At 34.0% G+C, this 16,200-nt stretch overlaps 2 protein-coding genes across 5 annotated transcripts in view; one reads left to right on the top strand and one right to left on the bottom strand.

The window, feature by feature from the left end:
* The first annotated feature begins 225 nt into the window (after nucleotides 1–225).
* On the top strand, nucleotides 226–14,764 carry LOC146993220 (phenoloxidase-activating factor 1-like). 3 transcript variants are annotated; one of them, XM_085807456.1, is made up of 8 exons: nucleotides 233–365; nucleotides 792–884; nucleotides 1,902–3,065; nucleotides 3,197–3,267; nucleotides 3,345–3,433; nucleotides 3,518–3,783; nucleotides 4,537–4,679; nucleotides 14,475–14,764. In XM_085807456.1, the coding sequence occupies exons 2-8, from the start codon at nucleotides 800–802 to the stop codon at nucleotides 14,631–14,633; spliced, it is 1,977 nt and encodes a 658-aa protein (XP_085663582.1). In that variant the 5' UTR covers nucleotides 233–365; nucleotides 792–799; the 3' UTR covers nucleotides 14,634–14,764. The 3 variants fall into 3 exon arrangements, with proteins under 3 accessions (XP_085663584.1, XP_085663582.1, XP_085663583.1); XM_085807457.1 differs by lacking the exon at nucleotides 233–365 and adding an exon at nucleotides 478–496; XM_085807458.1 differs by lacking the exon at nucleotides 4,537–4,679 and having other exon boundaries at nucleotides 226–365; nucleotides 14,475–14,609.
* A 145-nt stretch (nucleotides 14,765–14,909) lies between these two features.
* The window catches only part of LOC118186834 (uncharacterized), a 71,272-nt gene continuing 69,981 nt past the window's right edge, over nucleotides 14,910–16,200 (bottom strand). For both annotated transcript variants that reach the window (XM_035356995.2, XM_035356994.2), the window contains 2 exons: nucleotides 15,584–15,738; nucleotides 14,910–15,469 (listed from right to left, as the gene is read on the bottom strand). In XM_035356995.2, coding sequence (XP_035212886.1) covers nucleotides 15,311–15,469; nucleotides 15,584–15,738 — 314 coding nt within the window. In that variant the 3' untranslated portion in view covers nucleotides 14,910–15,310. The remainder of the gene's footprint in view (nucleotides 15,470–15,583; nucleotides 15,739–16,200) is intronic.

Below are 16,200 nucleotides of genomic sequence, written 5' to 3'. Positions count from 1 at the left end.
AATCAGCTAAGCTAAAATTAATCAGTTCTTTAGGTTGACTGATGTCATTTTCACTGGTATTAATAGAAAGTCAAAACGGCTCATTATAATTCTCGTTAAACTCCAGAAATATTTCAAGAGGATATAAATCTAATTTTTTAGTAATGCATTTCTTCTACCTTCATAATTAATGCATTCTGCGTCAATAGTTAGCGTTACCTTTTATACGAATATTAGTAAAATGTTTTTGGAATGTTAAGAAGTCTGTCGATTTAACACGTGATCAAATAAAGAGAAGATATTATGTTTCGCGAAGTAGCAAAAGCATTTGGCTTTAAATCTGATGCGGATGGTGTGTCTGGTGCAGCTTAATGCTTTATGAGAACGTAAGTACTTTTTTTCCTCCGTACTTAAAAATAACATAGTACTCTGAAAGATTTCTAAACTGATTAATACGACTCATTTGCTGTTATAAAAGTATACGGAGAAGGCAAATTCTGATTTATTGCCATTTAACGTAAGTTAAGGCTACAAAAATTAGTTTAATGCATATTGCAAAACTTAAATTTTAGAATATGTAATGAACTCGTGAATTGCATTTTCTCTAACTGGAAACAAAGTCGTTGTTTTAATGTGTTTTTATGTTTTAAAATTTTAAAACTTAATCTGGAAGAAATGTACGTCGGTAAAAATATGTTTGATGAAACTTGTTACCTAATACGTTTCATTCATTTAAAACACTTGGGCAATTGTCAAAATTTACTTAAATTCACTTAACTATTGCGTTCTTGAAAATTGATTTTATATTTCAGATTAAAACATGGATCTTCATTTTTTCAAAATTATCGTTCTCTATACAGTGGTTTTCAAATTTCTTAAAGGCTTTGGTTCTGGAGCTTCATTAAGTAAGTTAAAAGTAATTTATTTCCATTTAACATGAAGCTGTATATAAAATACATGCAGGATTCAACTAAAATTGGATTTCCATAGTGTTGCAAAACTACAAAGTAAATCGGATTTGCCGAAATTCGAAGTAGTTCTTAATTCAACATTTCTGTAAAATTAAAGGCTTAAGCAATTTAATCTTTTGATCAGTTTTATTCTCTTAAAATTAAGCTTAAATTTGCAAAGCGAAATGCATTTTTTTAGAAGCAGGAAGATATAAAGCTCTCTATGAAAAGTAGGTTCATGAATGAAATTCTGTCTCCAAAAACATTTTCAGGAATTATGTTTTTGTTTCACTAATTTTAACACATTTCAGAAAAATTTTCATTTCCCACAGGTAAATGCTTTAGGAATGATTGAAATCTTTGATACAAGATAAAAAAAATTGCATTTAAAGAATCTTTTTCTAAAACAAATGTTTAAATACTTCACCGTAAAAAGGTATTCATTTACCTCTTCGATTAATTAAAGTTGTATAACAATTCATTCATTTTACAATTTTATAATTCATTCATATATTTACGAAGAGAAATTTCAAAAAATGAGCTTTAAATAAAAAGGAAAGAAAATGTCTATTTTGGATTATTTCAGTGCACAAGTGATTAAATAAATTTAACTTGTAAGCCTTTATTAACGCTAATAGCGTATTTGAGGTTGCATATCCTGAAACCCAGTTAAGATATCTTTTCAGTTGTAGACAACAGAAGTCAATGCCATGACAATGACCTCTTTATTGTATTTGCTATATAAATGCCCTTTTTTAAAATTAAACACCATAATGTATAGATTATTAAAGTTAATTTGAAAGCGAATTTTGCAATTAAGATCTTTGGTTAAGGGCACTTTTCCCAGATTTCTGTAAATGTTTCAGTATTCTAATATAGGTCACATGCTTTTCATAGATACTTTTGTAAATAATTCATAGAGCGCAAGACATTTGTGAATATCTGACATTTTGTCTTTCCTTATTACTACAGGTAGCAATGAAATGGGTAAACCATATTCTTATGATACTAAAGGGGATTATGAACTGAAGAACGAGTCTATGGATGGATTAGACAATGGTGTATACGATGGGTATTCAAAACATAAGTCTTACCCTAGAAAAGCTAAATTTTATGGGCTTAGAGAACATGGCTATTCTAGAAGACTATTTCGAACAAAACCTAGTAGGAAATCATCTACACCATCTCTTTTGGGTGAATTAAGCCCTTCTGAAAATTCCAAAATTTCAGTTTCTTTTCATGAGCCGAAGGAAAATATCTACAAAACTGGTCATCAAATTGAAATAATACCTTTGAATGACGCTGAAGGTAGAACAAAACTTGAAACTGAAGAAAGCTTTCTTAATCCTCATGAAGATTTTTTTGCACCTCCTTCTTATGTCACAGAGCGATATAAATTAGCAGACTTAGAAAGTGCTTCTGAATTTATTCCAAAGAGTTCTAAAATATTGGCTTCAAAAGATGCTAAAGAAAAATCGAGCAGTGCCGACATATCTGCAGATCTAAACACGTTTCACGAAATAGGAGGAAATTTTGTTAGCGAGACTAGAAAGAACAAAGCAGATCAAAACTTAATGAACAAACAAACATTTAAAAATGATAAAATCTCCAATAATAGTAACAGGTATATGCCTTCTGTACTATTTTACTCCAACGAAAATGCCAATTCTAATTTAGAAACCAATATTCCCCTAAAACATAAAAGCGAAATTTCATTAGTTAATTTCGACGCAGAAAATGATCTAACAGTAGATGGGCCAGAGAACTCTTTGACAGAACCATTTGAAGGAAGTGGTGATTTCAAGGCAGTGGATGATGATGAACCAGATGAAAATACTCAAAAAAAAGTTCATTTACCAAGCAAGTCTGTCCGAATCATAGATTTCTTCGCAAGAGTTAACAGTTCTTCAACATGTACTACACCTAACGGGAACAATGGCCAGTGTCGTCCTTTTCGGGATTGTCTTTTAAGTGATGCTCTGAATAACTTTAACTTATTTTTACAATATGTGTGCTTGTTGCAAGGAACTTTCGTAGGAGTCTGTTGCCCGGATAATCCTGTAATTGAAATATCTGATGCCTCCAGCGATAACATAACAGAAAGTGTAACAGCCAATATAACGCAGCCTTCTGAAGGTAAATACTTCATATAATTACTAATGTAAAAGTTGACTTGGATTTGCTAATTCTTTATCTGTTCAACTATTTTATGTATACTGAACATTTTATGTTTGTATGAAGCATGTAAATTTCGAGGAATTTTCTAGGTTGTGGTCTGAATACCAATGTAAGAATAGTTGGTGGAAGTGTATCTCTTCCTCACGAATGGACATGGATGGTAAATTTAAACTTTTTGTACGTCGAAATTTAATAGGTAAAAAAACACGACATTTGTATTAATTTTTAGTATTGCAGGTCGCTTTGTTAAGAAGAAATAGATTCTTCTGCGGCGGTGTCATTATAAATGATTGGTATATTCTCACAGCTGCCCATTGCGTTATGGGGTAAGTGCCTATGATGAATATCGGAATTTCGCAGTTGGTAATGATTCGCTATTATAAATTAATACTGATCTCTTTTGTTTTCAGAATGAAGGTTAATGATCTGAAAATCAGATTAGGAGAGTATAATTTCCAAGAACAAAACGAGCACCAACAGGATATTCCAGTTGCAGAAATAAAAAGGCATGCACAGTTCGTTACTCTGACCTTCCAACATGACATCGCTCTGCTGAAACTGAAACGAAGGATTGAATACTCCAAGTTTGTAGGCAGCATTTGTTTACCTAGCAAGGCTGGCCGAGATTACTCGGACGCAAATGCTACAGTTGTAGGATGGGGTACAGTTTCCTTCGGTAAGAATTTTTATCCATATCAATATCATACTTTGAGCTTTTTCTCGTAGGTAAGTTTACGAAAGTGCTCAAAACTGTAATAGTAGGGTATATAATATTCTAGTATTAACACTTTACTAATGCATTAGGAACGTACGTTATCATTAATTTGCCTCCATTTACACTAGAAAATTCTTCGCGCAGGGTTTGTGAGATAATTCTAAGACTTTTGCAGACCGAATCCCACCAAGTATTAACCTGTAGGAGGCTATACGGTATGAATTGAATTGGTGGGGATTTATTTTAAAACCTTAGAAAAAAAGAAACAAGGATTTAAAATATAAGCTGGAAATCTTTTAGATGAGAAGCAAACGATGAACTGTTAACTATGAAAGCTATGCAAAAATATAATTTTCCAAGAAAACGCGCTTTTCACGTTAATTTCCTAAAAGAATTGTTCTGAAAGCTTCCAACTAAAATTAAAATTTGTATAATTTACTTTCTCAGCTGTTCTATATTTTAAATGTACCGGAAATTTTAAAATTATCACATTTCTAATACTTGAAAAATTACTATGAAGTTGTTGGCAGGAACTAAAATTCAACAAGTTTTTAAGTAATTCGTAATGACAATAAATTTCTCGAAGACCATGAGAATGTGTTATAGAAAAAACAAATTTGGCTGAGACATTCTTTTCTACATAACATTTTTAACTACAAGTTGCTATCTAAGTAGTAGAGAATTATTGTAAAGAAGTTTCTATTGCTTTTAAAGGAGGTGCAGCAAGTCCTGTACTTCGCCAAGTTACTATTCCAGTTTGGAAAAATGAAGAGTGTGATAAAACATACAGAATGGAAAGCATAACAGACGCCTTCATGTGTGCTGGTTCACCTAAAAACGGCGAAGATGCTTGCCAGGTATCGGACAATTTTATTCAAATTTTCGTAAACGATTATGAAATTCTGAAAATTGATCTCTTAGTTCTTGTTACAGTAAAACTTTTGACCACCTGGTAAAGTCTTATTAATCATGTAACCAGATCTCTTCTAATTGGTATTCTAAGTAAATATGTCTAAATAAACTAAGTTTTAATGCTTGATCTTTCTCTTTAACTAAGGCACTTAAATCCAATTTAACTTTCCGTGCCCACCAACGGCTGAGGAGTAACGTCGCTAAATGCTGGCTGTTCGATTTGAATTCGAGTCCAGGCAAACGGCCTGCCCGGTGTGGGCGTTTTCTTGGTTTTCCTTGTGTGTAATGTAGACACGAGCCAGTTTCCCTTAGAATGAAGATGAAAAGATGAGATTAGTCTTCAATGAAGGCATCCATATTTTTAGGTAGATAGCCCTAGTGTGCTTTACCGTAATCAGTTAAACTAAAGACATCTTTTTCGTTTCAAAAAGCATCTAAAGCTCGTTTCTAGATATGCCAGTTGATATAGTAAAGTGTATTTGGGTTAAATGCCAGGTACGTATTAATATTTACACATCTGAGATGTTCTAATGACATTTACTTTCCTCTTCGTGACTTTTATATCTTGTTTAATAAATGAAGAGTTTTCATGAAATCGTGGCTATACTTATTGTTTTAACTTTAAAAATTTTTGCATAATTTCTGTGTAATTATTTTAGTCGCTCATTTCAGAGTTTAATTTTTATAAATGATTTATTTCTGGCTATGGTTCATTTTGCTTAACCACTTGAGATAACACTAAAAACGTAACCTTCAAGCCAAAATTACTTAAATTCATTTTTAATTCATTAATTTTTAATTTTAATATAATTTGAGACTTTGGATGAAAAATTCAATGACATTCATTAAACTGTGAAGCTTTAGTGATGTGAAAATGATATAGAAATGAATTAGTATAACTACGGTATTCTCGGTTATAATCTAAACACATTGACATTAAAGTCTTAACAACTTAGTTACAAAAGGCTATTTCGTTTAATGTAATATCGGGTTCATCAGCGGCTGGGTGGTTAAGAGCTTTGAACACTAGTATTTTGCCCTGGGTTCAAATCTAAACTAAACAGCTGCCTGCTAGGGTATTTTAAGTTTTTCCCATTTGTAACATAGCTAAAAGGCAATTTCTTTCTTTCCCGAAGGCATCCCTGCCCTTAGGTAGTTAGCTCCTTGTGTGCTTTGCCGACTATCCAGGCAATATTTAATATCTAAAAGAGCGTTGTACAGTCCCACGACTTCAGAGATGACGCGTGTTTTAGTATCTTTTTAATTACACGTCGTTAAATTTTAATTTTCATGTCCTTCGGAACTCTTCGGCATGTTTTACTTGTACACTTGTTTATAGTATGTATACATACTTAATCTAGCGTATCGTATTTCCAAAATTTGAAGCTGTGAAAATAAATTTCAGCTGTTGTAATAAAGGTCTAAAGGATGTAAGCTTTTCGTATAATTTATATTTACTTTTTGAATTTTATACCTAACTCAGCACCTTTCCTTTTTAGAGAAAACTTTGTTGTATTTTAGATCGGCAAAATTAATTCTGCGCATAACCTGGTTATATATTTGAAAAATATCAGCAGAACGTAATTTACGGATCCGACAATGTCGGTTAAATTATAACTGTCTTTATGTATAGTAAATCTCCCAAAAGAAATTTCCTATGTGTATCTTGCAAGAGATTCCTTATTAGCTAAAGTTTAGTATAATGTGCTTTTAGTGCCAATTTTTCTCTTTAAAAGAAATCGGAACTTCTTTGCTGGAGTTAAGTTCTAAAATAACGAGATGAAATTTTTCAGTTTTTCAAAGCTGACATACTATTACTGTCTGAAGAATAAAAATGTGGATAAATGAGTTTTGGAACAAATAAGTTTTATTTCTTGTCTGACGAGTACCCATCGATAGATCACCAAAAATACCTCGGGTGACAATGTGTAACGCAACCAAGGTTCTAAGTGTTCAAAATTCTTTTATAAAAATTTTCAGGATTCTTCTGTAGAACGATTTTTTTAGATTGGTACTAAGGAAGAAAGGGAACAGTTTATTTCAATTTTGCTCCTGAGACACGCGCATATAGTTATCATGTAGAATAACTATGTGCGCTAACTTATGTAACTATGCAACTTCCATCAGCAAAATGGAAGAAGCGGCAATGGGGTGTAGCTCGTCGTCATAAGTCTTATGATTTCATACGGAAGTAGAAAGAAGTTGGAACAATCTCCATTTAAAATGCTGTTGCCAAAACGGTATTCGCCGCAAATAAAACAAATTGCATTGCCAAAAAAGTGGCGGTAGATTGTTAGAGGCGATAACGAAGAACATTTTTTGTAATAGTCCCTATATATTTAAAGATAATTGCGGTAAAAATCGCTCAAAACTGTTATTATACTACTTGTGTTAAGTAGAATAAGTTTAAAAAGTGCACACTTTAGCTGCTAAAATTATATGCACTTAATTTCTCTATTTTATACATATGGATTTTATTGTTGAATTTTCTTTCGAAAATCGTATGCTCCCTAAGCAGTGTATTTTTCATGTGGTAGCATGAGCATTTATAGTTGTATCTGTGCATGAAAATAACGAATAAAATATTTAGGAGGAAAACAGACTTTTTTTACACAGTGCAAGGCAATGTGGTAGATGTTTGGTACTTGGCTACTTGTCGATACGAACTGTGGAGGAAATAAATTTCCTGCGCCAATAAATCACTCTTTTGATTTTCGATAAGCACTGTCTGACAGTATTCAAAACCACTTTAAGATTGTTACTGTCTTTACTTTTGTATTTACATAAGAAGGCAAGTGGTTTCTCATGTGTTAGTTCTAATTCTATCAATTTTTCGGAAGTGTTTAACACCACAATTACATTCTACACATGTCGTATATAATTTCATTGCTAGAAAATTGAAACTCTCAATTTAGTAAAATACCATATGCCTAGAAAAATTATAGCTTCTGCTTCACTTCTCGATAAATCTTGTTAACGTATGAAGCAAAACGCAGTAAAAATTAACGATATGAAAAACTGTTCTCCCAAGAATTTTTGACGAAAGTGTTATCGAAAAAATGACACGATGCAAATATGTGCTTGCATTTAAATGGTCAAAATTTGACACTTAAATCATCTCCACTCTTCTTCAGGTGGTTTTCTCCATGCACAGCGTATATACAAGCCAGTTTCCATTGGAAAATCCTCCACTAAGCCATCCTTCCCCTTAGCCAGACACCTTTCGCGTGCTTTGCTATAATTAAAGAAACCAAGCTACTCTCCCTCAGCAAAATAAAGTCTCAGCTTTCAATACTTTTTTGTTAACGGGGGTCCAACTTAGCCTCAAAGAAACGTTGGCGCGAAGTCTAATTAAACGGCAACTCTTAAGATACGTAAAGCTTTCATTGGGGGGGGGGCAATTTGATATAATCAGTGTATCTCAGAATTTCAAGAAAACTTCTGTGAAAATGAAGTCTTTCTAGGCATGTGGGAATTTTAAAGTAAATAATGAAAGCGGTTGCATTTCACGACCTGTTGGTTAAACTGATAAAATTAAAGAAATACGAAATGCTTAATGTTTCGCATATTCAGGATAAGCATACGTATCCGGTGCTCCAATTGTTGGAATAAATTTTAATACACAGCGTCATCAGTAGATTAGAATGGAGCTGTAAGGTTAAACGGCGAATAAATTCACTCAAACTATCTGGCACGCATAAGTTAGTTTTAATAATGAATATAAATTTTGAGATTGAAAAATATTCAAAATGCGCTATCGCACGAAAAGTTTTCTGTAATTAAACCTACGTTGACTTAATTGTGTATTTCAAAGCTGAAATAGTTGACATTAAAACATGTTATAAATTTTTTACACAGGTGCATTTGATTTCTTCCATTCCAGTAGGAATTGATTTACCTAAGTTGGGAAAATTTAGGTAGATATTTACCCTTGATTTTTCAAGCTTGTCTTTCAGTAATTTTTAATTAGAATTTATGCAGATAGCCTTTGCATACTTTCCCGTACTCAAACAATGTAACCTTCAATAAAATTATTGCTCTTGCTTGTTTATAAGCGTAATACATAAGGTTCTACGTAGTAGTAAAATATGGCCTTTGTTAGGATTTTTAATGGTAGTAAGGCGAATTATGTAACAGCCAAATAAATGCATATAGTAGTAATGTGCTTGATATTATTTACATTATAGCCTGACAAGACAATTTGTTCATATTCTGCTCACTTCAAATTTCCTCTTAAAACATGAATTTTCAAATTCATTTTGGAGTAAATGCTTTATCCAAACTCTTTAGCCAAAAATTATTTAACTGCCATCAGCATGTTTTACAGCAGGATAAAGAATTCCTGGTTAAAAATAAACTTTTTGACTTTACGAAATCCCAGATTTTTCTTTCTTTAATAAAATCGAAAGTTTTAAAATTTCTTTGGCTACTTTTAAGAAAATAAGTTGGCGATATACTTAATTCGTGCGAGGCGCGTTCTAGAAATTTGGTTTGGAAGTTCGGATTTTTACTTTTCTTTCCTCTTCATGCATTTGAAAAATTTGCCTGAACACTTTTCATTTTAGCAGCTTGTTTAAAAGCACCTTTTGGGTTAATAGCTATTTTTATCAACGGGTATCTCTGTTCATGTTGAAATAAAAATAGTTGGCCGTTCATATCGAGCTTTATTTTAGAAAGATTACCGTCCATAGATATTTTCAGGCACTAGAAAATTACGTGGAGAACCCGTTAATTTCCTAATTAATGTCTGACCTCAAATTATTATTCCCTATTTTTTATCAACGATAAGTTATTTTAGATATGTATATGTCCTCCGTCCCGACGCGCCTTACAATTTCGAAAACTGTACTTAAATATTGTAAGAATTTAAAATCTTTCAGTCTGTAAGAAGCCCTCGCGTTCTTTACTTAATGTAATCTAATCCAGTCTAATAAGCTCCCTCGCTTATTAGGTAATCCAATGTTTAATTTCTTTCATTCTCAAGTATCCAAATATGTTTTTAGTCTGAAATATACTATACTAAAGGTTAAACAATGAATTTTTACAACTATCAAATTGCATGCGACAAGAAATTAATTATTCCTTTAGAATATATTTATCTTTTTTATGCATAATTGGCAGTTTTTACGTGGTATCCGAATGTTTTTGATTGAACAATATCTAAAAGCTCAAAGCCTGTAAAGCGGTTGCATTCTCAAAAGTTTCGAAATTTGAAACAGCTGCGTATAATATTTGAATATACGTGAGGAAGTGTGGTCTTTGGAAATTGATGTGGATTATGAAATGGCAGCAGTTGCATTAGCTTTTATCATTCGCATTGCAAAGTGCAGGTTTAATGGGATGAGTTTACAGAAAAAAAATGCATCTTGCAATAACGAACGAGGTAAAATGTTAGTCTGAAGATTTTATTAAGTTCAAACGACAAAGTTTTCTCTTATCCATTTCAAATCTTCAATACTGGCGCAAACTAGACAGGGGCTCTTAAAATGCATTCGATATCTATAGTGTGGCTATAAAGTCCCTTTACACCTGAACTAGAAGAAGGTATCTGGGGAAGATGTTTCAGATCTGGACCTCCATCTTGATCACTGATATGGTAACATCGCACCTCTCGTGAATTTCAACGTGATTGCCGCGTACTTGCTACGCGACTTAGGGTAGGAGAATAAAGTCTGTGCCTTGACCAGTTCTCTCTCGTATTTCTGTACTTGGTGAAGAACAATGGCAGATCTCAGGGACTTTACTTTGGAGGAGCGCTTGGTGACAACTGTTTGCGTCCATGAACGGAAGAACAACGAAAATATTACACAGGCCACATAGGTTTCGTGAACGGTTTGGTAAGGAGCCACCGAGTCATCAGATTTTGATCACATCTGAGAAGAAAAGCTTGTCCCCTGACAGATGTTATGGATTAACCAGCCCCTTAGCCGCCTCGAAATCTGGACCATGGAGATAAAGGACTTACTGCCTACCTCCAACACGCATAATCTGAACCTTACGGCACTAGACAGTGCCCTGTGGGTGGTTATCAAATCGTACGTCAGGAAGAAGCGGTGAGTGGACAATGATGCGCTACGGATAGGCGTGCTTTTGAAATCTTCGAACAGGTGACACCGCACTTGCTAAAGCTGAAGACATTCTGGTGTATCAGTCTGTGCAGATAGTGTATCAGTCTTGGATAAATAACCGTACGTGTTATTAGTTACAATGAAATAATTGCAAATGTAAAGGGACTTTCTCGCCCTCTTTACCTTAATAACTGCTGCTGGGGGGTGGCTGCGTAATTTTCAGGGCATGTTAACACTGAGATTATAATAAAATAATTTGATGTAGGCTACTTTGTAATAGCTATCCATCCCATTAGCACCTACTTTATGCTTTCACATTGGAGTATTCATAAACTAGTGAAGTAGAAAAACTTGTGATGGTAAGCAAGTTCCTAACATGCGGAATATTCAAATGAGACTGGGTGGAAGCTTGTAAGACTAGAGGAATGAAATTCCAAGACTGTTTGTTTAAATCTGGGAAGATAATTGGGTTGTTTAACGGTTTCGAAGCCTGATTTTGAACGGCAGTGTTTCGCACGTGATTTTATGCTGTGTTTCAATAAAAGTGTAAAATTTCTTGTGTAAGCGGCTTACTCACGTGCAAAGCTTCTTGAGCTAATAATTTTGTTTAAAAAAGGAGCATTTAGAATAAGATTTTATTTCAGTTTTAATTCTTTTGTCACCAGTGAATACTCGCAGAATATAAGCGAAGTCAACTTTCCATAAAGTAACTAACGTTTCAAAAATGAAAATTCTTGAACGAAGAGTTAAATTAAGAATATAAAATCCAGCTACTTAGACCATTGGATTACCACTATCGTTAAATTTTCAGCTGACCGACTGATCATTGGTACAGGAAAGGTTATCCTTGAGTACAATTTTTCACCTTTGAATCCCATCGATAGGGTAATAATGGGTAGCTCCTCTCTACTTTATATTTTCATTCTCTACTATCAATTCAGACTTTTTCTCGTTATTTCTAATAAAGTTGTAAAGTAAGATCTAATCGCATTTCACTTAATGAGACTATCGAGAATCGATTAAGAATTTTAAAATGGAAAGGACCTTGCTGTGAAATGCTGCAAAAGTTTGCTTATTTTTTCCTATGATATTTTAAGATTTGATTTATATCTAATTTTCTTAGGTCTTCGAAAAATATTATTCATAATCATGATACCATCTGCAAGTAGAAGCCCAAAGCCGAGTAACTAACACTACTGTTTCAGTTAAAGTTCGATTATCGGTAACGTATTTAGCTGGGAAATATTTTTGTGGTTTTCTGTATATTTGAAGCAAAGCACCGTTCTCCAGTAGTAAGAACATCACAAAGGAAGTTCTATGGAAGATCATAATGTGATACCCAGTTAAACTGTCATTTAATATTGTTATTCCTAATTCCACTGTCCATTAAATTTTCAAAACGTCTGTAAATGTTTAAGATACTCAATACTGCTAAAGAGGTTCAAAATAATTTCGTAGCTTGAAGCAAAAATAATGTAGAATTTGCTAGTGCCGTAAGTACCTGATCTACGTTTGTGTCGTCGCTGTTACAGCATGTAGGGCGAGTATGAAAAAAGCAATTTTCTTAAGGCAAAACCACAGAAGCTTCACCAAGATAAAGCTATGATTTATAAGGGTTCTCAAGACATACGGTAAATATTTGCACAAGCTCGTTCTCACTTTCCTTTTCTTTTAAGTTTTTATAGAAAGCATGGTGATATTTTCTGATGAATAGCCGCGGAATTTGAAAATGTCTTTTAGCGTGTAGTCAAACAAGTGCGTAGCAACAGCAGATAAATATAATTTAACAAATAATTAAGGCGATAACCTCAAATTTTAGGACATGGTATTTATGTATAGATCAATGTGAAAACTCATTTTGAAATTTTCATTTGTGCTAATTAGCAGTATTTACATGCAGAATTAATCGCTTACCATTTCATATTCATTTCTATGAGAATGACGTTATCTAATGGCTTCAGGTATCCATTATTTCACAACCTGCAGAGCACCTTTCAGTGTACTACTCGGCGAATAGAAGGTAATCTATGCAGACCAGACTTAAAATAATTTTGTTTGATTCGGTAAAAGTAGCATATATATACACTGCTGGCCATTAAAATTGCAACATCATGAAGGAAAGCAAATACAAAAAATACATTTATTGTGCGCAAACAGTATGGCATGAAGACAAAATGATCAAATTTGTAAGCAGTCTGGGGGTTTACAGGGGTGCATAATTAGTAGAAATATGTCACCCTTTTCAGCTAATACTGCCTTTACCCGATTATGCATAGAGTCGAACTGGGATTGGATGGCAGAAACTGACGACTAATTCCATGCTGCTTCAAGCCTATACCACACTTCATTATCTGTATTAGCTGGAGAGGGGTGACGAGCCAGTCTCTCAGCAACCCATCAGTAGTTTTCAATGGGTGACAAATCTGGAGACCAAGCAGGCCAGGGCAGCAATATAATACCCTGTGTATCGAGTAAGGTCAGAACACGATGTGCAACATGTGGTCTTGCCTTATCTTGTTGGAACATGGCGCTTGGCAGCCTTGAAGATCCACTGGACGTAAGATGTCATGAATGTACCGACCTGCGTTCAAATTACGTCTATCTGAACTAAAGATGTGCGTGTATTGTAACCAATGGCTGCCCAAACCATCACACCAGGTGCAGGGCCCCTATGCAGATATCGAATACAAGCAGGTGAGGTACGGTAGACTTAGAGCCTCCAGACACATATACGGCCATCAGAATACTGCACGCAGAACCGAGACTCGTCTGAAAAGATGACATTCTGCCACTTCTGTATCCAGCTTTGTCGTTCGGCTCACCAGAGTCGCCGTCTATGCTGCATTTTCAAGGGAAGCCGAAGTTAATGGTCGCTGTGCTGATAGTGTACGCTGCTGCAAACATCAACTCACAGTACGAGCGAATACTGAGCGTGCTTTCCTGACTAATGGTCTGTGATGTGGTTAAGGTTTTACAAAGCTGACCTCTTATGTCTGTCCTCAGGGGTTAGTCATCAGAGGGCGTTGAGATACTACTTGCCGTTCAAAATGATCCTCAGTAGTCCATTGATTCCATATTCGCATGACAGTGTTTGAATGTCCACCTGTGTAACGGGCGATATCATGGAACGATAATTCACACACTCGATAGACAACTATCCTGCCTCTATCGAATTCCGACACTTACTGGTAAGCATTTCTTATTCGAGGCATAACACTATTCTGAGCAAAATCCGACCTTGCAAAGCGCTTTCTGAATGAGAAATCCACTACACAACTTTTCTTTTATCCAGGTGCTTCAGATGTCGTTTCTCCCTCCTACGTCGTATAAATGCGCTGAAATAATACTAATCATTTGTATATCCCAACTTCCTTTCATGCGATTTTGACGTTCGTCAGGTCGTTTCTTCCTGGTGTTGCAATTTTAATTGCCAGTAGTGTATTATGGTGTGGCTTGATTTTTCATAACCTAAGTAGGATATGCCGGGAAAGTGTATGTGACCTCATTTCCCACGGATTAAACTGAACGCTATATGCACATACGTGATTAGAACTAATTTTTTGCAGCACTTTAGGTAGTATAGTTATACAGTAATTTATACTGATATTTTAATGCCAATTTTAGTTTTTGTTTGTGTGTTTACACTTAAATCAAAATGAATTCCTCTTTTAGGGTGATTCTGGTGGCCCGCTTATGGCATTAAATGATGAAGGACGTTGGGAAGTGATTGGAATAGTGTCATGGGGTCGAAGATGCGGTGACCCTGTCTATCCTGGAGTATACACCCGTGTCACTTCTTACTTAAACTGGATAACAGAAAACTCGCAATGAACACAAGCTCCTTTAAACACTCATCAAAGTTTTTAATACTGTGCACATAATTTACTTGTTTTAGTCTGTGACATCAAAATGTTAGTCATGTAATTTTGAAATATTTTAATAAATTTTAATATTAACATTTTTTCATTAAATTCCTTTGTTTATAAGAGCAATATAAGATAAATTTAGTCAATAACCTTAGAATATTTTAAGAGAAACTGAAAGATGTTAAAAATAATTCTTATTTGTATTCTCTGCATCACAAGTCCAAAAATAACACATGCTCTCTTCATATCCATTGAGATTATTTGGCCCCTTTTTATTTTATAATCATATCGATAAAAGAAATATTCCTATCCTTGCGTAAGACGTCTTATCACATTTAAAACTGAAATATTTTCAGCATAAATAAGTCAAGTTTGAAAAACTTCGTGACAGTTCACACAATAAATATTCATTAAGAAAAATTCACAATTCACATAAGTCTTTAACACTCAAGGTAGTAAAAGAAATTTTCCTGCTTGCATTTTCTTCACATTGCAAGCGCAATATTCACGTAAATATAAAACTTCAAAGTTCCAAATATTCTTAAGTCTTTAAAATATCAATTTCCTTTTATAGCGTATTTCAGCGCTTATGTTTTTCAAACTTAACACTTTATTTTACATTTAGGTAGTCAAAAATTGACGTCATGTAATATGTTGCACAACCCAGTCCTTAAACTTTGATATCCTTGTGCAAACGCCGGGCATGTTCGGTTCTGCACAGCCAATACCCCATGAAATAATTCCAGCTAAAAACCAGTATCCTTCATCTGACTGTATTTGCAAAGGTCCGCCAGAATCTCCCTGCAAAAACAAATGATGTAAATTTAAGTGTCGCTAAACACATAAATGACATTATCTTCAGAAATAAATTTCTGATAAGTGTGACATTAAACTAGTTATATAACTGTTATGTACCTGGCATGAATCCCTTCCTCCTTCTTCAAAACCGGCACACATAAAGATGTCTGGGATATATTCATGCCTTCCTGCAGCTAGAAACATATTTTTGCATTTTTCGTTGCTGATTATTGGAACTTGAACCTCTTGCAGAATCGATGGTAAAACACCTCCTGTAAAATTTGATGCAGCATAATTTTTAACTTTTACCCAACAATTCTTTAACTTTCAATGTTTAAATCGTTCACAGTTTACAAATAGTAAGATCACAGCTTTGATTTTCAAATATTTTTGTAGTAAATGCCTCATTCGACGCCAAACTGCACATGACTTTTATGTTCGAGACCAGCTACCGAAATTTTTATTTCGATAAATGTTATCTGTAAACTCGCCTTCAAGTGCAGTGTAAAAGCTTTGCTAGTTATACTGACTTCATTTTGTAAATCAATTCTAATAAATCTTGAGGCTTATAGCAGAATGCTACAAGAATATTTCTGAAATCGTTTTTACCTTAATATGAAATATGTTTTTGAACTTTGTGCAAAATTTTCAATGTAGGAACAATTGTGCTTAACATGTTTTAACTTTTATGAGCTGTCCTCTAGTTGCAGCATTTAGTAAGAATTAAATTTGAT

This window comes from Stegodyphus dumicola, chromosome X1 (assembly GCF_044657685.1).
Source record: "Stegodyphus dumicola isolate Sdum_Otavi_A_Nest chromosome X1, ASM4465768v1".
Taxonomy (NCBI): Eukaryota; Metazoa; Arthropoda; class Arachnida; order Araneae; family Eresidae; genus Stegodyphus; species Stegodyphus dumicola.
The sequence above is the reverse complement of the archived record's forward strand: the minus strand, read 5'-3'. Positions and strand labels throughout refer to the sequence as shown.